This window comes from Ochotona curzoniae, unplaced genomic scaffold (genome assembly GCF_017591425.1).
Source record: "Ochotona curzoniae isolate NIBS_2020 unplaced genomic scaffold, NIBS_Ocur_1.0 contig_4645, whole genome shotgun sequence".
NCBI lineage: Eukaryota > Metazoa > Chordata > Mammalia > Lagomorpha > Ochotonidae > Ochotona > Ochotona curzoniae.
In genome coordinates, this window is record NW_024466353.1 from 1,315,998 (window position 1) to 1,340,765 (window position 24,768).

A 24,768-nucleotide genomic window follows, 5' to 3' on the forward strand; every position below is an offset into this window, starting at 1 on the left:
AGCAACCTATTTTTATCTTTTCAAGGTTCTAATATCACAATTGTTTTTATTCCATAGCAAACTGTGTGGTGTTGGGAGAGTTTTTTCTCCAGATTAACTACAAAATTGGTGTGACAAAACAAACCTCATAGGACTGATTTTTAAATTAACTGATTCGATAATGCAAAATGCTTAGCTATTTTCAATAAAAATCAGCCATCACTATCACCATCATGAGCCTTATTAATTAGAATATGTCCACCAAAAACTAAGTAGCTAAAAACAATGAGCTATCATCATTTCATCATAGTTATTTGCTACTCATATTTAATTGTTGGCAGATGTGTATTAGCAAGGTAATCAGTCCAGGGGGGAAAAAAAACACGAATTTGAATCTCTGCACAGAGAAATTCATTTATTCAACTATTTACCAACAACTACTGGGTGCTTGGAACATCAGTACTGTCACAGTGCACAGAAGGATAAAAATAACAATGAACACTGCAAATCCTTACATTACACAGCACACTAGGGGATAATTGCTCAAGCAAAAAAAAAGGAACAAAGCCAGGGACTGCCTTGGAACAGGTTAGGGAAATATCCAGGAGCACCGATCTCCAGGCACAGGGAATAGCCAGCGCAGCTGCCCGCAGCAAGGGAGCTCGAAGAAAACCAAAATAATAAAGGGTGGCAAATGAGAAGCTGTGCCCTGAGAAAGCAGGTTGGACCCACCAAAGAGTGCAAGCCTCCAGAAGTCACCAGGAGGCTCCAAGGTCCGAGTGCTGTGGCTTGTTCTCATCCTTCCAGCTGTGGAATGCAGAGCAGACTGATGGGAACAAGGAGTGTGTACAGCACGAGACCTGCAGGTCCTAAAAGTGCACTGCTGTGGGGATTCATACTAAGTGAGCAACCGTAGCTACTCTGGCCACACACATACACACACACAAAGGAGGAGTAACTGTGTGAGACAATGAATGTGTTTTTTTTTTTTAAAGATTTATTTATTCTTGTTAAAAAGTCAGACATACAGAGAGGAGCAGAGACAAAGATCTCCTGTCCACAGAACCACTCCCCAAGTGACCGCAATGGCCAGAGCTGAGCCAATCCAAAGCCAGGAGCTTCTTCCGGGTTTCCCACGTGGATGCAGCGTCCCATGGCTTTGGGCATCCTCCACTGCTTTCCCAGGCCACAAGCAGGGAGCTGAATGGGAAGCTGGACTGCCAGGTTTAGAACTTGCGTCCACATGGGATCCTGGTGCATGCAAGGCAAGGACTTTAGCCACTAGACCACTGCGCAGGGTCCAGACAATGGATATGTTAATATGTTTCTTTATAGTAACCTTTTTGCTATCTACACCTATCCCACACTTATATGCCTTAACCATAAATAGTAAATGTATTATAAAGAAATGGGAGAACACCTCAGAAACTAGCACAGCAATCCTAGTAAGAAATATAAGGGTTCATAAACGTACGTCCCACAAATCACCGAAACCTTAAGTAATGAGAGAAAATAAGAAAAAACTCAAGAGATGTGGAAATAGTTCTTTAAGAGAAAACATATTGGTTTTGGGGAGTAATTTTGCATAGCAAAATAGTACATGCTACAAACAAAATGCATTTTAAGTATCCCAGAGCTTTAAAAAAAAAAAAAGCTAGTCTGTGACTGGCACAGAGTAAACACCGAATATTTGCTTATTTAATTCAGCAAATCTGAGTGTGATCAACACTGTGATGGAAAATAAATGTTATTCAAATATGACTTTCATAAGCATAAGACGTCACACAAAACAAGCCTTGAAAAATAGCAAGTGACTGTAGTACCTGCTGCTCTTAGCAAACAGTTGCACACAAACACACATTCACTCGTCCATCATTAAATACCACTGACAACCTACAGCATGCTGATTTCACAGATGCCAACCCAATCCTGCAACCTACACAGCACCCAAAAATAATAAAAATCAACACTTGGAAATATTCCAAGTGAGTTCCCATTTAGTTACTAAACATGACATCTTCACTAACCTAACAAAGATTCAGGGTTCGAAAGTTAGCACAGCACAAGGAAGTGACAGCTTCCTGTTCATTGTGGGTCCTTGGGGAGCCAGACAGAAACTTCCGATTACTTTGCTTTAAATAGCATGCTAACTAGTCCCTGCAAATATCTTAACTGACCCAATTATTTCCTTAAAATTTTTTTTATTTTTATTGGAAAGTCAAATATACACAGAGAAGGGGAGACAGAGAAGATCTTCTATCTGACACCTCACTCCCCAAGTGGCTGCAATAGCTATAGCTGAGCCAATCTGAAGCCAGGATTCTGGAGCTTCTTCTGGGTACCCCATGCAGGTGCAGGGTCCCAAGGTTTTGGGCCATTCTCGGCTGCTTTCCCAGGCCACAAGCAGGGAGCTGGATGGGAAGTGGGGCTGCTGGGATTAGAACCAGTTCTCAAATGGGATCCTTGCGAGTTCAAGTCAAGGACTTTAGCCGCTAGGCCATGCCGCCAGGCCTGACCCAACTATTTCTTAAGCAGGTAGGCTTTCTGAGAGGTGGTGGGTTGAGCTACTGCTCGGAATACCGACATCCCATATCCAAGTGCCTGGGGTCAAGGCATTCCTCTGTTTCTGATTCACCTTCCTACTAACGTACCGGGAGGCGGGGGGGAGAAGGTGGGGGAACGGGGGCAGGGGCAGGCAGCACACTATAGCACAGTACCCGAGTTTCTGCTACCCAAGTGGGAGAACCAGATGGAATTCCTGGCTCCCCACTTTGGCCTGGCCCAGCTCCAACTATCATTAAGCATCTGGGAAGTGAACCAGTGAATGGGAGATAGAGAAACAAAGATCTTCATCCACAGTTTTACTCCCCTACCTAGCTACACAACTCAAGTCTGGACCAGTAGCCAGGAATTCCATCTGGGTCTGCCAGGTAGGCAGCACGGCACGTGAGCCACCTTCTGCTGCCCACTCAGGCCCATCAGCAGAAGCTGGATCCAAAGCAGAGCACCCAGGAACAGAGTTAATACCCTGATGTTGGTGTGGGAAAGAATGGCTTCACCTACTATGCCACATATGGGAAAGATTTAAATGCATTCAAACCATCCTCAGTGCACCAGCAACGCTGGCCAGAGAGTTCAACTCCAGGTTAGGAAGCCATGTTCTTAAGGTTTATCAGTGTAACAATGAGACAAGCATACCCTTGATGAATCTTAAACCACCTAGCAACCTCACAGGCAGGTGAAGCAAGCATGGAGGGGTCAGTCCCAAATTTCATAATCAATTAACTCAATGATCAAGTAAAATAGCTGAATGGTCTGCTCCTGTCCAATCAGTGGTTCCACTGAACTGACAAATTTTCCACTTAAATATAAGAGCCATACACACATATTAGGAGAGGAGCTCCCAAGCTTGGATCCAAGGCATAGACAATGTGAGGGAGTCCTAAAGATCTTCAGACAAATGTAAAATCATGCACTATACCTGTTTATAGGAAGTTGCAAGGTACATTTTCTCAGAGTCTCAAAGTGTTGGATGACCATAGGAAAGATTAAGAAAAGCAGGCCAAAAGCATACATTTGGGCCAAAATGTTCTTGAGGCTCCAATGGAAGCCCAAGTTTCTTAACAATGCAGAGCTATGTTCAAAGATGACACACACTCTTTGGCAGGCATGTCACGGAAATGCTGCTCTCATGAGGTGATTCCCTTTTTACTGTAGAAACAAAACTGACAGCTGACAACCTGCTGCACGGAGCCACCGCGAAGCTCAAGAGAGCGTGTTTGGTCTTAGCATTTTAATTAAGAGCTGTACCGAGAAAAAGACTTTAAAAAAAGAGAAGCAGCAGCACAGAACCTCTTCCCTACATCACACAGGGTCACCACCCATGATGCTACGTGTGGCCCACAAATGGTTTAATTCTTTTTAAATAATTAATAAGGATTATCTCCACTTTTAAAAAAATCTAGTTTTGAAAGGCCAGCTTACAAACACTGCTATCAATAGCTAACTAAATGCTTTGCTTTCTTTCCCCTTAGCACTTAGCTTAAATTTGGCAGACTCCTGTAATAACTTATGCCTCAACAGTCCTGCAGACCTGATGATCTCCAACCAACCTCCTCATCATGAGAAGGACAGACCTCCCATCACTACTTTATTCCCTCGGACATGCTGCAAGGGGAAAATAGAGGCCAATACAGATTTCTGCTCTCCTTGCGTGGTTTTGTTTTTGTTTTTTAAAGCTTTGCACATGAAGTCATAACACAACTCATGATTACAAACTACAAGGGAAAAGACACGCAACAGGAGACAAATGATCTTCCACCATTGCTTTACCACTGAATGGCCTCATCCATGCAAGACAGTGGGATCTCCCGCCAGGAAAGCTGGTTTTCTGCTTAGTGATAAACAACAAGCCACCTTCCTGACCTCTCCTGGACTTTGTTTTTGTCCTGTCTGCACAAGGTCTAGGAAAGGCACACAATTCCAAGGTTCACTCTGGATAAAGACAGAAATGACCCAAAAAACCACCCCGCTGCTTTTCTTGGTTACTTTCAATGTAGTTTTGTGGCCAAGCCCCTATGTAAATGATCACCCAAAATCCTCAGAGCATTTGAAAAATAGAGACAGGCCGACAGAAACCACCTATCTCCTGGTCCCCTGCCCATAAGCCCTTAATAGTCATTGCTAAACCCACTGCAACCTGTGAACCAAAAGCTCAGGCACTTGAGCACCTGATTGCCTCACAGCAGGTGCATTATCAGGAAGATGGATCAGAAATGTAGCAGCCAAGACTTGAACTTGAGATGCAGGCATCACAAGCAGCATCTTCACAACTCTAACCAATGCCGGCCTAATTACAGCTTTTTAAAAACAGTGTCCTATGTTTCCATGTTGCATTAGTGAAATGGCATCTCTTCAGTTACCTGTTTATTCAATTTTTTACGGCACTGAATTATCCTTACTTTGTAAATTTTTTAAAAGCCGTGAAGGAGTCACTCGCCATGTTTCTTGAGTCCACCCCTTCTACTCAGCACAGCACCCTTGACATTCACCCCCTCCTCGCACAGCAATCAGAAGCAACCAGCCCAACTCTGAAATCTGAACTCCAGCAACCAGACCAACCCAGACTGTCCCAGGGCCAGTTCCTGGTGTGAGCCTTTCAAGCCATGCCTCAAGTGTTGCTAGGGAGCCCAAGTTCTCTTAAAGAGACTTAGCATTTAAAAAACAAAAACAGGGACAGAGAGGACAGGATGAGGAAAGCTGGAGCTCCTTCACATAATAGTACATTTTCTTTGATGTAAAGATATCTTGATTCAGACATGTGTCTGTGCTCGGTGTTCGGTCATATTTACTGAACACTGAAGAAGCAGCTAGCTGTATCTATCTGGCTTTGGTTTTCCACCACAAAGTTTAAAATCATGTCTCTTCCCGTATCTTATGATGTGAGTCAAAAAAAAAAAAAAGCAATACAGACAAGGTAAGATACCTCAATGATCCAACACCCCCCACCCAAATATCATGGTTTATCTTTGGAGTTGAGATGACAGCTGGAGGGTCGGGTTAACACAAAACATTTAAGGCTGTAAGTTACTAAAATAAGTTATAAATGTCCCTTCTGTTAATATAAACAAAATAAGAATCAAGAAAATGCTGAGTTGTGAAGCTAATGCCGCTTTTTTTTTTTTTTGTATCACTACTGTACAGGAAGTACAGAAATTCAGAAAGCTTTGGTAATAAAAAGTGCAGTGTGATTCAGCGCTTGTTTTCAGGACTGCTTGATTTTATTATGCAAAAAACATCTAGAACTTAGTTTTCCAGTGTCCATCATCTAGCCATATAGCTTTAATCATCAACCATATATGATGGCATTTGTTATGCCCAGGACCACTGAGGAAAGCACGCAGCACCCCGCGCACCCCATTTAAACATGAGGAATGTGATTTTTCCAAGTTCTCGGAATTTCGTAAGAGCCAAAAAGAATTCAAATGCAAACACACTACCTTTAGAAACTCATTAGCACACATCGATGTACCCAGTAATGTGATTTCGAGTTTGAGATTAAACAGAATTTTTTGATAATTGTGTCACAACCAACCAATGTCTTCAGTAGGTCCAGATGGACCAAGTTTAAAATATCAAGACAAGAGCAAAATAATGATAACAAGCTGAAGATACTCTTAAAGAGGTAGAAGCATTTACTTCAACTTTTCTGAAAGCCTCATAAAGATCACATGTCAGACATCATATATCAGTTTGGAATCGGGCCCATCAGTCTGGCCCAGCACGTTAAGCATCAGCCTGTGATGCGGGCATCCCATAGAGGAGCACTAATTTGGGTCCCAGCTGCTCTGGCCCAGCTGCTCTGATCCAGCTCTCTTCTAATACACTTTAGAAAATTGTAGAAGATATCCAAGTGCTCGGGACCCTGCAAGCCATGTGGGAGTTCCGGGTTCCTGACTTCAACCTGACCTACCCCTGGCCACTCGGGAGCGAGGCAGCTGATGGAAGATCTCTGTCTGCCTTTAACCCCCTCTGTCTCTCTTCCTTTGCATTTCAAATAAATAAAACAAATTATTTTTTTTAATTCTTCGTCACTTTCCCTCTCTCTTCATTACTGTGCTTATAAAGACAGTCTTTTTAAAATAGGAACTACGATTCATATTTAGTTCTATCATAAAATAAATTGTATCTGTTTTACTAAGGGAATTTTTAATTAAAGGCTATTATCAACAAAATCTCCTAACCTCTAAGATCTACAACTGTTTAATTTTACTACGTAAATGTTATAAACTCCAGCTTGCTTAGATGGCACTGTGCCTTGCTTCCACCTGCGACACAATCGTTAATTCCACATAAGGCACACACTGATTCCACGAAGTAGACGAGCTGTGTGCGTCTATACAACAGCGAACACATTCACAAGCAAACACTGTGAGAAGCCCCGGCTTCCTGGCTTTCTTTATCAAAGCTCTTTTGTGCTCAGGAGCAGCGAGTTGACTTTGAAAAAGCTTCTTCCCTAAACTGTCCTCCGCATTCCAATCCTTTCCCAATCTCACCAGGCTGCAATTCCCTACAACAAAACGCTGCCCTTCTCAGCTGCCCCCTCACCACTGACCACCCTTGATGTCCTAAGAAGCATCTTCACCAGCTGAAGCCACAGCAGAGTGCATAGCAGACAACTGAGGCTGCCCCGTGGCTTGTACACCTGTCACCAGGTAATTCTCCTTGGCATCAGGTAATGGACTCTACCTGAAAAACTGTCCCAGATGAAATCCCAGGCACTGTGACCTGGAAATAAGGAGCATACAAGTAAGTATCAAAATCACTAGAGCCGTAAAAGGAGGGATGCTGGCTTAGCAGTGAAGACACAGCTTGGGACACCCACTTCCAATGTCAAAGCAACTGGGTTCCAATCCCTGCTGCTTCACTTCTAACTCAGCTTCCTGTAAGGACGGCAGCAGATAATGGTTCTTACTTGGGCTTCTGCCACCATGTGGAATGGATGGAGCTCTTAGCTCTTGGCTCCAGTTCTGGATTGGTTCCTGGATGTTACAAGTATTTGGGGAGTAGACCTGTGGGTGCAAGATCTTGATCTCAATCTCTCTCCCTCCCTCACTCTCCTCCCTCTCTTACTACCTTCCCTCCCTCTCCTTTTCAAATAAAATTCTATGTAAAAAAAAAAATTTTAAATAAAGGCCTTAAGTGTCAAGGCACACTGGTAATGACTTAGGAACTGTGGCTTTAACACTGTGTGCAAGCTGATGTGTCACACATTAGCTGTGTAGGCCACACACTGGCCCTGACTGTCCAGCACCCACTGCCCCAAATCAGGGTCTGACACCAGTGCCTTTGTCTTCAGAGAAGTTTCCTCTTAGCCACAATGGGTGGCTGAAAACGGAGCCGTGTATCCAGCCAGTGCCATGCAGCAGGTACAGCAGTGCCATGCTTCTGGAGTTTCAGAAACCCTGGCTCTCTCTCCGTGCTGAGCATGGCTCGGAGCACAGCTGAAGCTGAGAGCAGCAAAATCGCTGGTGTCAACATGAGCCCCTAAGGAGAATGGGATGACTACCCGAGACACAGTAGAACCAAGGGTCCTCAAGGGAAGGTCCGGTAACAGTGTGATGTCAAGATTTTCAGAAACCTGAACCACAGAGTCCTCTTTGCTGAAAACTATCTGTCCTGGCCTTTCTGATGCTTGCAACCAAGACGCACCCTGACTGACCTTTGTCCCAACTGGGAACGGGCACATCTCCCTACCCTGCCACCAGCAGCCCTGGAGATGGCAAGCTGGCAACAACTGGTTTACCTTAGCTAAAACACTGGTCTGAACAAAACTTCCTCATGGAGAAATTTTCCAATGAGTACTTACTAAATGGTTTCTTCTTTAAAGCATTAAGTTTTATTTCAAGTCCCTCTATGCTTTGTGCACACCCATTTACTAACTTTCCAAGAAAATCTCATTTTACTGATGACTTAGGGACTGAGTTGTTGGATTTTTTTCATTAGGTAGAACTAACAAGCAGTAACAAGTTATGTTTTCTATGCCTTTTCAGTCCTTATTTTTTTTCCTAAAAACTTATTAGTATTCAAATAAAAGCAAGTATCCTACTTTGGCCAGCCTCCATCTAACCTCTAACAAGATTTTCCCAAATAAATGTGTTTACCTGTAAACTAAGCAACTGCCCCAATTACACAAATGTTTTCACAAACTCCTCAGGAGCAGGATGTTGGCACTGCCTAGCCACAAGAAACTGAAGCTAAAACTCTGACCCACTAGCTCAAAAACACACACTTTTTGCAAAAAAAAAAAAAATAAGGAACCTTAAATTTAATTTTCTATGAGGTTTCTGACATATTGTTACATAAACAGGTCAAGCAATTCAGAAGTTATTATTCATATTTGATAATGTCCAGGTGTTTGCATTACATCAAAAGGATACCACACATCAAATCAGTAACAAAAGATAAATAAAAGTATCTGTAAGTCAGAGAAAAAAAAAAACCAAAACCAAAATAAACAATGGATAAGGCAGCGCGCTTTCTGAGCAGCCTATTAAGCAAATACTAGATCAAAAACTGGTGTATAGCCACACTTTACAAACATAATACAGCAGATCTTGTCACATCCAGGCAATACAAACTCAGCTGGGCTTCCAGAAGAGACAGCTGCTGTTTTCAGCTAGCATAATGAATAACAACGTTAACAAAAGTAATCATTTCCAGCTATTTAACACTTAGGTACCTGTGCCTAATGCTTAACAAGTGTTTTATCTGTGTGAAAACCCATTAATCTCACAGCAATACTGTAATCTGGGCAGTAAACCCACTTCACAATAAGGAAACAGAGGCATCCAATATAGCTTTTGACAATCACATCAAGAAATCGGGATTGTCTGAACCAAAAGCCCACACTCTTCACCACGCGCTAAAACGACACTCATTCGTTCATCATACTTCTGGAGTACCTACTGTGTGAGTTACTATATCACATATACTATTCAGCTTTTAAAGGGGGTGGGAGCAGGTACTTGCCACAGCAGTTGAGACACTGTTAGGGAGGTCTGCATTCCACATGACGGTTCCTCAGTTCAAATCCCAGCTCTGCTTCCAGTTACACCTTGTTATTAATGTGAGTACCTGGGTCCCTGTCACCCATAAGGGAGACAGAGGTTGAGTTCAGACTCTCGGCTTCAGCCTTTCTCAGCCCTAGCTACAGCAGGTATTTGGGGAGTGATCAGCCAAAGATCAATCTCCCTCTCTGTCTTCCAAACAATCATTTTTTTAACCTAGTATCACAGAAACAGAGGCAAAACTACCATGACCAACTGGGGAAAAAAAAATCAGGTGCTGCGTGAGGCTGTGAGGAAGGGACCTCAGAGTGGGAAGGCCAGGGAGCATTCCCCACAGGAGTCACAGAGCTGAGAGCTACATGCTAATGCTAAGTAGGTGAAAGGGTTGCAGGTAAGAGGGGAAACAACCAAACCACAAAGAGCACATGAGAAGGCCCTGCGGCAAAAAGCAGCTTGGAACCTTTGTGTAACTAAAATAGAAAGTTTAAAAAAAAAAAAAAAAAAGCCAATGTGCCTGAAGCCAACAACCAGAGGAAGTGGAGAAAGGGATGGTGTTTAGGGCTGAGAAACCAGCAAAGGCTGAAGCTAATACCCGGCCCTCTACCCAGACAGCAGCCAACAAAACACAAGCTGCCTTGGAACCCAGCACAGTAGCCCAGCAGCTAAAGTTCTCACCCTACATGCGCTGGCATCCCATATGGTTGATATTCCAGCTGCTGCTCCACCTACCTCGCAGCTCCCTGCTTGTGGCCTTGGAAAGCAGTTGAGGACGGCCCAAAGCCTTAGGACTTGCACCCGTGTGGGAGACCTGAAGGAAGCTCCTGGTCCCTTGGGGAGTAAACAATCAGAGAGAAGATCTTTCTATCTGTGTCTTCTTCTCTCTATAAATCTGACTTTCCAATAAAAAATAAATAAAGCTTTAGAATAAATAAAAATTTTAAAAAGCAACACATCCGTCACAGCAAGAGTGAACACCATAACTCACAAACCTGCAAGGTCTAGAGTAAAAGGATACAACCCCTCCACGCTTTGGCGTCCACTGCTGTGCCGCCACGTGGCTGGGGCTGTGTTTCCACCCTCACCATGTTCTCCTCCACATGTGCCAGATGCAGCAGCCTCCTTCCTTCCCCTGTCCCCCTATCTGATTTGTTGTGGGAAACTGTGAATGTTTCAGTCTCCTGCTCAAAAACCCTTCAGTGGCCTCACACTGCCCTAACAGAAAATCATCATCTGGCTCCGATACACCCACCTGCTTGGATCTTGGTTAGTACACAGTAGAGCCAGGAGTCGGGGTTGCTTGGGGAACTGGTTCCGTCCTTGCTGCCCTGTTATGGTTAATGCATCACCCTCACAGGCATGATCCAAAGCACCTGCTTTCCATGCCAAAAACGTTCCAATTTGACAATGCGGATAAAGGTTAGGGAATATGTATGCATCCTGGCCACCCACAAACTCAAGTATTTCTATTCTTATAAAAGCCAACTCAGGGAAATAACCAGCAGTGTCTGATTCAGAAACTGAAATTAACTGGCATTTTGCTAACTACATTTCAAATAAAATGATGCAGCTGAAATTGAATATTCAGAATTCTCTATTACAAATCCCATTTTATGCGTGCAATATAAATGCTTATGGCTTCTTCAGAAAATATTTATGGAATAAATTTATGGGTGTGCACTGCCACCGAAACGACTACTTTCAAACATCTACCTGAGCATTTACATAAGCAATCCTTGACTCAGACTGTCCAACAATTATCCGATGTTTCTCCAATGACAAGAAATCAGAGTTGTGATGTAGCAGTTAATCCATCCACCAGTTTGAGCTTCACTTTGAGTCTTAGTTGCCCTACTTCCTATCCAGCTCCCTGGGAACACACCTGGGAGAGCAGGGGGAAATGGTCTCAGAACTTGGGATCCTGTCATTCCCATGGGAGACCAGGTTGGAGTGCCAGACGCCTGGCTTCAATCTGCCCCAGTCCCAGCTGTTGCAACCATGTAGGGAGCAAACCAGCAAATGGAAGAATGTGTGTGTGTGTGTCCCTCTTTCTCTTTGTGTCACACTGCCTATCAAATAAACAACATAAATCTTTAGAATCAAGGAAGGAAGAGAGTGTTTCCACAGTAGCTGAGACTTTGAAGTAAGCATGTGATTTCTCCCCTAGCAGATAACAATGACTTCATTTGTGCTGACCAGGAAATGAGACACTTACATCACACGACTTGTCAGGTAAATAAAGGAAGAAAGGGAAATAAAACCCCATTTCACATTTGCTCAACAATAAACCTTGCACATGTGCTACTGTAGTGATGCTTTTAATCATTAAAACTTTCACTGCCAGTGAATCTTAGTTTCACATAACTTGTCACTTAGTATTTCTCATTGCCAGCCACAAATACAGGATTCTGTAGACAACAAAACCCCTTTCTGTACTTCCCCCACCTACTTATAAAGAACCAGAACTGAAATCACCCTCTTTGAAAACACGGTTGAATCCAAAAATCTACTTGAAATCTACTTGAAATGCAAATGTTTAAATAGTCATGACCCTGATACTAGCACTGACCTTGAACACTTTGTCCAAACACAAGCAACTTAGTTCTTCAATTATTAACTTGCACTGGATTCCCACTGTAACTGTATTAGGTGATTTGAGCATTACATTTCTTTAAGTAACTGTCTTTAGTTGAAATTTAATACTATACTAGTTTGATGTTACAGAAATGAAACAACCTGATAATATTTGGGATATTTCATCAAAAAAATACTTTTCTGGGCCTGGCGCAGTGGCGCAAGTGGTTAAGGTCCTCGCCTTGCACGCCCGGGATCCCATATGGGCGCCGGTTCTAATCCCGGCAGCCCCACTTCCCTTCCAGCTCCCTGCCTGTGGCCCGGGAAGGCAGTCAAGGACAGCCCAAAGCTTTGGGAACCTGCACCCGCGTGGGAGACCCGGAAGAGGCTCCAGGCTTCGGATCGGCATAGCATCGGCCGTTGCGCTCACTTGGAGAGTGAGTCATCGGACGGAAGATCTTCCTCTCTGTCTCTCCTCTCTGTATATCCGCCTTTCCAATAAAAAAAAAATAAGAAATAAATCTTTAAAAAAAATTGGTATAATAATTTAAAAACAAAAAAACTTTTCCAAAGACAATGATGTTTTTTAAAGATCTGTCACAGAAAATTACAGCATGCTGTACAACTGGGTAAAAAAATGACATTTTTTTCAAATCATTGAAAAAAATATATATCCATATTTTTCACTTTGTTCTGCTCTACTTGCAGATAAGCCTCAAAGAAACCTTCTTTGAAAGCTTGCTCATAGTGAAAATTCCAGCATTAAAAATCAGTAGCAGGGCCTAGCACTATGGCCTAGCACCCAAAGTCCTCACTTTGAACGCGCCGGGATCCCAAATGGGTGCCAGTTCTAATCCTGACAGCTCCACTTTCCATCCAGCTCTCTGTTTGTGGCCTGGGAAAGCAGTCGAGGATGACCCAAAGCCTTGGGACCCTGCACCCGTGTGGGAGACCCAGAGAAGTTCCTGGCTCCTGCCTTCAGATTGGCTCAGTACCAGCCGTTGCAGTCACTTGTAGAGTGAATCAGCAGACGGAACACCTCTCTCTCTGTCTCTCCTTCTCTTAGTATATCTGACTTTGCAATAAAAATAAATAAGTCTTTAAAAAAAAAGTCAATAACAACAGAAGGATTTCAAAGTCTTGAAGCAAGACGTCTCTTTCAGGACTGGCTTGAAGCAAAGCACATTACAAAAGACTCAGTCAACAGACACAATGTAAATAAGTAAAGAAGAAAAGATTAACCTCATTTCCCAGATATATGTTCCCTAAATTTTGTTTTTTAGATATTAATTCAGGCATATCAGCTATGACTTTTTATTTATTTAATTTTACTGTTTTAAAATTCACATAACATAGAATCTATCATTTAATCATTTTACAATGTTGTACAAAAATCCCATTTAGTCTGTTTCAGGATGTTTTCAAAATAAGCTTATGCTCACTAGCAAGCCATTTTCCATTTTCCTCTCCCTGGACTTCAAAAATAAAAATCACAACACATCATAGGTTCTGTTTTTAATTTTTCTAAATTAGTATAAATTCCCACCAAAAACAGCCTGGGTTTCATATAGGTAAGTTCTTACCAACTGAACTTTTCTATCAATACCAATTAGAGCATAAAGTAGTTGTTTGGGTGTGTGACACACTAAGAGAAAAGGCTGATCTCAAAATGGCTTCAGAAAATGCTCACCAAGCCCATTCCCTGCACATTCAAAAACAAAACTGAATGTACAGACGAATCAACATTTCTCCAAAACAGTTATGCAAATCACAAAAAAAGGCCAAATGCATAGCTTTCTCCAGAGTTTAAATTGCATCTCATGCTGGCCTGATCATACTCAGAGTATGTGCCAAAAGATTATTAAAGAACCATGATGGCAAGATTTAATAACATCATAAATCCAGTAGCAACTTCCATACATTTTAGGATAGCTTGAGTATCTCATAGATTTGTTTCTGAAGCATAACTAATAAACAGTGACTTGGAGATTTGAAAATACGTGTATCCTAATGCAAAAATAAATCATATACTAAGTAACACTGTGTTAAGTCAAGCAGCAGACACAAAAGAACAACCACTATAGCTTCCTCCTATCCAATGCAGTGACTCAACTAGACAAATTCAGTAAGACACAGACAGACCAGAAGACAGCACAGTTCATGGGGCAGATGATGCAAATGTTCTGTGGAGATCAGTGCTGGCTGCCACTGAACTATATACTTATAATTAAGGTGATCCATTTTATGGAGCTAGAATTGTAGTATAGCAGGTAAAACCACCACCTGCGATGCCAGCATTCTATAGGGGCACCACATCTTGTCCTGGCTGAAAAAGTAGCAGAGAATAGCCCAAAGCCTTGGGCCCCTGCACCCATGTGGGAGATCCTGGCTCCTGGCTCTGGAATTGCTCAGCTCCAGCAGTTGAGGTGAGTTGGGGAGTAAACCAGCAGATAGAAAAATCTCTCTTTCTATCCTACTCACTCTCCCCTCTTCTGTAAATCTCCCTCTCAAAATAAGTAAATCTTTCACAAAAATCTACTTTATCCTAGAACTCTGTTGAGGAACTATCTTGGATAAGCAATATAAAACAAAGAAAAGTCTAACCTATTGTAATCTTCACAGATTTTTATGATAATAGTGACTCAAATTTCTCCATAACAGATGAGAGCTCACCAACACTTTTGTATTCTTGGAATTTAGATGTGAGTTGAGATGATGGTGTGTTCACTTCCTTGATTTTTCTCCTTATTCACAAGACTCTACCTCTCCACCTACAGCCTTATCATTCATTTAAACAAAAAGCAAAGCAAAGTGGGCATAGTGGATTCCATACATAGCAGAAGTGTGTGTGTGTGTGTGTGTGTGTGTGTGTGTGTGTGTGTGTGTGTTCTCAGAGTCGTGTGCAGAACGTGGTAAAACAGAACTAAAAGCTCTTCTTCCTGACAAAGCTTACAGGAATCTGCATGACTCTAAGTTCATGATTCATGAAGAAAAACTATCAGAACACTGGAGAGGGGAAGAGGTGGGGGAAAGAGCAAAAATCCAGTAACTAAAACGACTGAATGAACTGCACACTTCTTCCCCAAATAACGGCCACGTTCCTCGTGCACTGCCCTTCTAGTCCGGGTCTCAACATCCCAGTTCTCAGCCAATGCAGCACATGGGCAACAACTGAAACTGGCCTCCTACCACCTCCTGCACAGGGTCATGCTGCAAATATCAAAGGAAGTCTGTACAAATGGTTTAACATCTGGAATTTCCTTTTTTTAAGATTTTATATTGGAAACTCAGATACACACAGAGGAGGAGAATCAGAGAGGAAGATCTTCATTCGCTGATTGACTCCCCAAGCAGCTGCAACAGCCAGAGCTGAGCGAATCTGAAGCCAGGAGCCAGAAGTCTCTTCCAGGTCTCCTATGTGGGTGCAGGGTCCCAAGACTTTGGACCATCCTCAACTGCTTTCCCAGGCCACAAGCAGGGAGGTGGATGGGAAGTGAGGCTGCTAGGACTCAAAGCAATAGCCATATGGGATCCCAGCACGTGCAAGGTAAGGACTTTAGTCCCAAGGCTACCACACCAGGCGCAGTATATGGCATCTGCTAACATGCATATTCCCAGCATTTAGTAAGGCTTCCATGAACACCTACTGCATGAATTACTGAAGTCATCGGCAGCACGCTTCCACATAAACCCCACCACCCGCAGTCTTTTCTTCTTTAATGATTTATTTATTTATTTATTTATTGGAAAGTCAGATATACAGAGAGAGACAAAGGAAGATCATCCTTCCACTGATTTACTCTCCATACTGCTGCAAACAGCCACAATACATATTTAAATGCTAATAAGGACAAGGAACATGTATTTTTTAAGACTTCTTACTCATTTTTATTGAAAGGCAGACCCACAGACAGAAGGAGAAATTGAAACATCCTCCGTCTGGTTCACTCCCAAAGTGGCTGCAACAGCCGTAGCTGAGCCAATCCAAAGCCACAAAGCAGGAGCTTCCTCCAGGTCTCCCACATGGATGCAGGGTCCCAAGACCTCAGGCCATTCTCTACTGCTCCCTGTCCCTCAGGCCACAAGCAGAGAGAAGGATGGGAAGTGGAGTAGCTGGGATATGAACCAGCATCTACAGGATCCCAGTGCCAGGCAAGGCAAGGACCCCAGCCACTAGGCTACCACGCCTGTCCCAGAACATATATTTTTTAAAAGATTTATTTATTTATTTGTTTTTGGAAAGGAAGATTTGCAGAGAAAAAGATCTTCCAACTGCTGGGTCACTCCCCAAATGGCCACAAAGGCTGGAGATAAACTGATCCAAAGCCAGGAGCCAGAGGCCTCTTCTAGGTCTCCCCCACAGATGCAGGGTCTCAAGGCTTTGGACTGCTTTCCCACGTCAAAAGTAAGGAGCTGGATGGGAAGTAGAGCAGCTGAAACTTGAACCAGCACACAAATGGGATCCCAGTGCTTTGCAAGGGGAGGATTTGCCAATTAAGCCATTGTGCTGGACCTAAGGAGCACATTTTCAATGGTGTACACACGCTGTCTCTTTCAGTAATATGCGGTTTCACGTCGTGTGGTTTTCTTCTCTGACTATAATCAGGAAAATGCTTTATTTATGCTTCTTCAAATAAAGATTATTAAAAACAGTAAGAAAGGAAGAAGCAGTAAGACCATCAATTTACATTTAGTTAGCTTTTCTATCTGATAATAACAGCTGGTAAAAAAAAAAAAAAAACAGACAAAACCCGGGAAACAGAACACACAGAAATGAAAAGTAAAATTGATACATCACCTCTTACTGCAGGACCAACCACTGTGAATGTGTTCTATTTGTTTTTAATTGTTTTAATTAAACGTATGATTTTCTAAAGGAATCTACTGAAAGTTTTCCCATCTAAATCAATATGGGATTTGAAAAAAAAGTCACCACAGAAACAAATCAGATGCCAATACACTTTAAAAAATTGTTTTAGCCAATGAATAAACAAGTGAGAAAAAATGAACATTAGTTTCACATGTCTGAATAGGACCAATGATCTGAGGTCTGATATTTATTTAAAAAATAAAAGAAAAAGTGACATGGGGGCAGACACTTGTCCAAGCAGTGAGGATGCTGCAAGGAAGCCCCCATCTTCTGGCAGAGTCAGGCCGATGCCCTACTCCAGCTCCTGGCTCGAGCTGCCTGCCAATGCAGCCCCCGGGAACAGGGTCCCGGCTCAGCACATGGGTTCCTGCGGCCCACAGGGACGCCCCAGACTGCCTTACTGACTTCCTGCCTCCTTACTTCAGGCTAGCCCCTGTCTGGCTCTGCTTTTCTGTCTTTCTGCTTCTCAAGCAAGCTTTTAGGAAGGTAAACATCAGTGTTTTTAAACCAGAAACGTGTCATAAAGAAACATCCACTACCTAGAGTTCCGGTTTTAAAGTTTGAGTTCCTAATATCCTAATCTGGTCAACAGTTTTAGGGAGCCAGCACTGAAGCACAGGTCTGTCGCATTAGCACCCCACATCAGAGCTCAGGTTCAAGTCAGCTGCTCTACTTCCCATCCAACTTGCTGCTAACGGGACAGCAACAGAAGATGGCCCAAGTGCCACCCATGTGGGAGACCAGACAGTTCTGGCTAACAGCTTCAGCCTGGTCTAGCCTCAACTGTTACAGCCATTTGGAAAGTGAACCAATAAATGACAGATGCCTAACAATCTCAGCCTCCATCTCTCCCTCCCTACCGCTCCCTCAGTTACTCTGCTTTGCAAATAGATAAAATAAATCCCAAGAGAGAGAGAAAACAGTTCTATAAGGAAACATGACTGCAAAAAAGTGCTCACTTTGCAGAGGAAGAGAGAAAAGTTTGGGTTCTGCCCAAAAGGAAGCTTTAACTGTCCCCGCTCAATCACACAGACACAGCCAAGGAAGGAATGGTGCCCCCTTTCTCCGAACTCTGCGCTGCCAGACCCACGCCAGCAGGCATCAAGGTAGGCATGGACATTCACCTGCCTGAGCCACAATGACTTTCAGGCTTAAGAAAGAATGATCTTTTTACTGAAAATAGACTTTCCATTCTCAGGGTCTGTCTTTGCACTTTAGATGGTTTCAAGTTCTACAACATCACAAGTCTAACCCTCAAACTTTCCAAAATAACAGTCTTCAAGTTTCTCTCATCGCCTGCCTCCCACTGAACACACACGTCCATGTCCGTGGATTTTTTTTTTCTCACTTTATCATATGTCTCAGTCAGAACAAAGCTAAGTTGGCATGTCTGGAGATGGCAAGACACAGTGGCTGTTATTATTTGAAAGGGGTATGTTTGAAACATACTGAATATAACTTACAAAGTACTGAAAAACCAAAGTTGACCATAACCATTCCATGCTGCGTCTGTGACTCTCCACTGATCAAACAGTCCTATTAAGTGAGGGAGACTTTTTAAAAGAATGTAAGAATGCTAGCCTGCAAATACTTAAATATCAAAAATGCTCAGCAGGAAACAAAAGATCAGGAAGAGAAATTCAAGAGTCTCTACCTGGGGACAATGAAATGTACACATTCACACAATCCTGCTCCCTGAAGGCGCAAGGTCAGAATCAGAGTGTGACCACCCCCTTCCCCCACGTGACATCCGCCATTCAACACAGCAATAAGTGGACAGGAGAGTTCACCAAGTTGACCAATATCGAACAGGAAGTAAAACCAAGACCAATGACCCCTCTTCAACCACTTGGACAGAAAGACAGACTATGCTGTGGCCCCAAGGTCAGTGTTCCAGAGAGTGGCACCTGGCAGCTTTCCCAGACTATAATGAGTGGGTGTTGGTGCTTCTGGGACACTGAGAAGACACCTCAAGCCAAAGGTAGCAATTGCTGAAGCAGACACATATAGAAACACACACACACATAAACGTTCTTTCCCATTAGCAACCTCTTAGCCACGTGCGAACCACCAAGGAAGGCAGAAGGACCCTTCGCTGATTCTGCCCAGCTCAGGCCCCATTCCAGGGTGCCTGACCATTGGCCACTATTCCCAGGAATATGCATATGTGCTATGCATGTTCCCTGGAAACAAACCCCAATGAAGGGAGAAAGGGAGGAGGTGGGGCGGGGAGACCATTTACACAACAGATCCAAAACCTCCACCCTCCTCTGCAAAAGATAAATAAATGAAAGTTACCAAAACAAAACAAAAAATCAGTTTCCTTAAACTGCCGTTCACTACCTTTGTACAACAAGGGTTTAAAGCAGTTCTCCAAAAGTCAACACAAGTATTTCCTAAATAGCTCATTAGATGAAAATTAAATCAGGAAATACAAGCCAAGCACCTGCACCTGCACAAACTTAGAGAATGACAAGAACTGTAACTCGGTTTGCAACCCTTTGGGACTTGGAAAGAGCAGGTAAACGTGACCCCAAGGGAATAACTGGGAGAAAAGGGAGAAACGCACTTCGTTGTAACTGGGGCACCCATATTTTACACAGACTGAGCAACCCAACTGGAAAGCTGGGTCACACAGCCTAAAAAAACCCTCCCACATTCTCAGTCCAAAGGGAGGAGAGACAGCCCTGCTAAACTCAAATCTAGAGAAACTCTACAACTTTCTCAGCTGAAAATTTCATTATTGCAAAATTTCCCCAAAGCTGCATAATCACAGTTTAAGTCCTCCAGAACTGAGTTATGCACACAATATTGGAATCAGACAGAACTTATCTTCAAACAAACATCTACTCATGACCTTGAAATGCTGTGTGAATAAACTCAGTCCTCATTAACTATCCTTTAAAGCTGAACTGGAATCACCACCATGAACCGCTTAAAGTGTCAAACACATGAAGAGCTAAAACGGAAGACAGAACTTCCAGTCTGGTGGTTAGCTCTTCTGTCGAGCTCCTCTTATTACAGAGGAAGGAATGATTCTGGTTAAACAGACACCGAGCCCACGTCTCCAGGTCACTTCTCTGATTTCCTGTGACAATTCATAGCAGACTCTGAAGAAAGCCTGCTAGTTCACATGCAAGAATAGACATGTAATGTAAATTTTCCTGGCAACTTTCAAAAAAAAAAGCGCTTTTTTTTCGGTCTCTTTCACACTTTTACAATGCTGGCAGGAAGCAGGAGGAAGCATCTATACCCCTTGTTAGTCTCCAGGGTGATGCGCCAGTATGGAAGCAGAATAAATGGCACTGTTAAGCCACTTGGCTAATTAGCAGTCGGCCTAGGACAGCCTCCAACCAGCCCAGGAGCAAGGGAATTCAGTCACAAGGGTGATGTGTCTTCAAGACAGGAACTGTACAAATAATGACCCCACACTACAGTCAGAAACACAAAACTACCATACTGCTTTGCTTTCACAGCCCTAAAACAGACCTGCCAAATACAATATCCACCAGTCATCTTTGAGGCTGAATGAGGGACAAAACCCCGGTATTTTCCTAGGTAAGAATTTGTGAGATGTCAGAGGACAACGTGGCTGCCTAGGTTAAAGGAAAGTCCTAAAGTGCATCCATTAAAAGAAGAAAAACAAAAGGTGGGGACAGAGAAAACAAAACAGCCACGCCTAGAGTCATCAGATATCTCACCAAAAAAGGCATCAGATCAAGTTGAGATGTTGTGCTCCCTGGCTTTCATTAAGCCATTATTAAATTAAACAGAATTGTTTCTCAATCTTTTAAGTGTTTCACTCCTAAAGTTGAAAATTAATTTATATATATATAATCCCTAACTTGAAAAAAAAGAGTGCCTCCATGTTAATAAAAATGAGGAATATGAGCACAGACTACGTCAGTGTCAAATCATGATCCAGGGGGGCACATGCATCGGGCACAGCACTGAAGACACCACTGGACACGCCCACATCCCATAGGAGAGTGCCTGGGAGTCCCAATCTCATTTCCAGTCTAGATTCCTGCCAGTACATTCCCTGGGAGACAGCAGAGACTATCCCAAGCATCCAAGTCCCTTCCATCCACATGAGACCTGGACTGACTGCAGCCTGGCCCAGCACCAGGAGAAAGACATTCCAGGCAGTAAAGAAGCAGGTGCAAGTTCTCTTTATTCTCTTTCCACTCTGCTCAATTTACAAATAAAACAAGCTATGACCAACTACCATGGTTTGGCTTTGAAGGCCAAACCGCAGTCCTATGTTGTCAGTTACCCACAGTGACAGAGCAGCAGAGCAAGGGGGACACAGGGGCCTTAGGCAAACCTACACAACTGGACACAAGAATCCAGGCACTTCTGTCAGGAAGATGAGGTCATGTCTTGCTTCCTACACTTTCTACCTTCTCTTGTACGGAATTTCAATTTAATACTTACAAGAATACTTTTTAAAGGAGGTGCCAGATGCTTTCTGGAAGCAAAGTGGTAGTTTGCGCAATGTTATTAGAGGTTGTCAATGTACATTAACAAGACAGTGAGTGCAGGTTTCATTCTGCTTGATCTTCCCAACTTTTCACGTGCTATATAGTCCTATGCGACTGTCCTTGTTGTCACCTGAGAAATCAAGCACTTTCACAGCTGGCCTTGACCCTTCACCACTTGGGACCCGACCTACTAAAATCCCAGCCAACACTGCGCTGCCCTTGAGTACCCTTAGCACACCCCTTCTTGAAAGCACATAAAAAGCAAGCACCGGGAAGCAGGAATGCTCACACTCAACTTCTGGATCCCAAAGTACAATCCAGCTTTCAGAATGGCAGGGCAGTGCAGCTCAGGAAGAACATCCAAACTCAGCAGCAAATCTCACCACCTACACAATCCTACGCCTGACAAGCAACCCACACAGATCCTCCCAAGCTCAACAAAACTCAGTTCATGAACAGAAAAACAATATGTTGCACAACTACGAGGGGACTTCAGAACCCTCATGCACATGGAATTCACAGTTGATTTTGATGCAAAAAAATAAATAAATAAAACTTTCAAAGTACTTGAAAGACTGCACTCGGGTAGGAAATATTCCTACAAACACCCATGCTACATTACAGATTACTCAGGGTTTAAAGACGATGACGTGTAACCGAAGGGAAGCAGGTGTGGCCTAGGCTCTAGAGACAGGGATTTGAGCTCTGGCATCTGCACTGACCCTCCCGGTCCTGAGTGAGTGGATCATTTCCCTTCAGTTTCCTGAGCTCTGAAAGGAGCAGGGTAGCATCCACCTGCAGCTTGCCGAGACACTACCAACAGCCCTTCCACTACCTGTCTGTTTCTGGTTTGTTTTGTTTTGTTGTTTTATGACACAGTTTAATAGGCACTGGGCTCCAATGCCTGTCTTTATGAACTATCCTTCGGCATGCCTGTGCTAAAGAAATCGCCACAAACACGTGGCTTTAAGACTAGCCTTTATACTACCCTGGTCCCGCCCACCGTTTTGTCCCCGATCCTAACTACTGCTCAGCAACAAGGACCGCAACAGCAAGCACCCTCAGAAGCGCCTGTGATATCCCCACCGCCACCCTAACTCTCTCTTTCTTCTCAACTCGGAGTGGGGCCCACCACAACTCCCAATTCTAGAGGACGCTGGACACACACAGGGATTATGCAATTTGCCCCTGGGGATCACCAGGTTTACAAATGGAGCACTCTGTGCCCAGAATGCCACACACACATACACCCCTTAACTCCTGCACTGCCCAAACCCAAGAGTGTCTACTAAGCAGAGTTCATCTGTCAGGTACAGGTGAGGTCCCCCAAAAGTGAACCTGCACCAGGAATCCGGTCAGAAACAATGGCACAGTGCACTATCCCCCAACCCGGCTCAAGCACTTATCCTGACATTTCTTCCTTCCAGCTTCAGTTTCACAAGTAAATAACAGGGATTAAGTTCAATCCGCTCCCTTCCTTTACTCTTTGGGGGAAACATCCCCACAACAGGAGCCCTGGAAGGACTGGCCAGTGCTGAGTCGACAGGCAGCATGACAGCAGGGCTGCTGCGGTCATGGGCCAGGACCAGGACGTGCCAAGTCAGGTGCCCAGAAACCGAACAGCCACAGACAAGGGAACTAACCAACCAGTGGACCTCCAGATCATGAGTTCGCTGTCACGGACACACACTACAGCAAGCAATTCAAGTGCTGCACACTGGCTTGCACGTCCAGAACAGGGAAAACACAAGACCCACCCAGAAGTCCTGGGCCACCACCTGGCATGTTCAAGGGGGTGCTCCAAGGCCCAGAATCCGTTGCAGGGCATAGTTCCAGGGGACGTCCGGCACTGCACAGATCCCAGTCCTAGAACCAGGGGGACTGGCGAGGGAGGACCCCAGGCCAGGCCAAGAGGAAATCCGTGCAGCTCCGGGGACAACGACGGGCTCCACCTGCGGGACAAAGCCACGCCACGGCTCGGCCACCTCGCGTGCGCGCGCGCCCCTCGTCCGGGGGGCCACAGACTTTTGTCCAAGCTGCCCGCTGGGAACCAGGGGAGAGACGCTGCAGCGGCGAGCACGAGGGCGCCAGGCGAGGAGGAGGCGTCGGGTGAGGGATTCCCCCCTGACGGGAAAGACACGAGCGCGCGAGCCGCGACCGCAAGCAGCCCACGGAGCAGCCTGCCCACACTGCCGGCCGGCCGGCCGCCCTCTGCGCCGGCCTGGTGCCCCGGGCTCACTTCCTCCTTCATGGATGGCTCCGTGGGCCCCGGGACTGCCCAGCCTCGGCGTCCTCGCCCGGCTGCCCGCTTCCCGCGCGCGCCGGCTGGCAGGCAGGCAGGCAGGCAGGCAGGCTGGCGGGCGAGCGAGCGAGCGAGGAGAGCGCACGGGGCTGCTCCGGGCGAGGACACGGGAGACACTGCCGCTTACCCCAGGGTGCTGATGAAGCCACTGACCGAGCCCTCGGCGTACAGGGACACGATGTCCCCGATGTAGAGGAAGCTGGACATCTTATCGGACATGCTGCCTCATGCTCTTCGTCCGCCGAAGCTGAGGGCGCGGCGCAGCCCGGGGGCGCGGCGGCCGACACCCCGCGACGTGCGTCCCGGGAAGCCGCGGTGCCACCGCCCCGCAGGTTTCCTGTTCCCCCTTCCGAAGTTTTCTGCCCGACACCTCCGTCCTCCTCCGCCGTCGCCGCCGTCCCCGCTCGGCGTCCCGCCGCGGCCGTCTCCGCCGCCCCGCGGGAGCTGGAGGTGGCCTAGCCCCTCGGGTCCCCCTCAGGGGGAATTTTTTTTTTTTTGGACCAGGTGGCAGCGCCCATTGGGCGACGGGGAGGGAAGAGACGCCCGGTCGACCAATCAGAGAGCAGCGGCTGGGGGCGGAGCTGGGTTGGGGCGGGGCGTCCCCGGAGCGGCGTGGGGTGGGAGGGGGGTGCGGGGAAGGCGGCTGCCGGGGACTGCAGCCGGGCGCGGGCGCTGGGGGGCGCTAGCAGGCGAGCGAGGGTTCCGCTCCGGCCCTCCTGAGGGGGGGAGCCCTGCAGGGTGGATAGGAAGGAGAAAAACTAGTAATAGGCAAGTCGATAGAAAGTGTAAGGAAAAGACGTGGGAAGAAGGCGAAAGATCTCATTATTTTATGGCTAGGAGTGACGCTCTGACAGAGCCTGGTTCGCGCCACGCCGCCCTTCACCCACAGTCCGCCCGGGACTCCTCAGGCTCCAGCGGTCACAAACGGAACCCGGGGACAGAGCGTGCTTGGGGGGCTGCCGCCACGGACCCCCACGTACAAGTCTTTGGCCC

The 24,768-nt window shown here is 45.2% G+C and overlaps 1 protein-coding gene across 4 annotated transcripts in view; it reads right to left on the reverse strand.

The window, feature by feature from the left end:
- ITPR2 (inositol 1,4,5-trisphosphate receptor type 2) overlaps positions 1-24,158 on the reverse strand; it is a 400,740-nt gene extending 376,582 nt beyond the window's left edge. For all 4 annotated transcript variants that reach the window (XM_040987441.1, XM_040987440.1, XM_040987442.1 and 1 more), the window contains exon 1: positions 23,903-24,158. In XM_040987441.1, coding sequence (XP_040843375.1) covers positions 23,903-23,994 — 92 coding nt within the window. In that variant the 5' untranslated portion in view covers positions 23,995-24,158. The remainder of the gene's footprint in view (positions 1-23,902) is intronic.
- Positions 24,159-24,768: the final 610 nt, after the last annotated feature.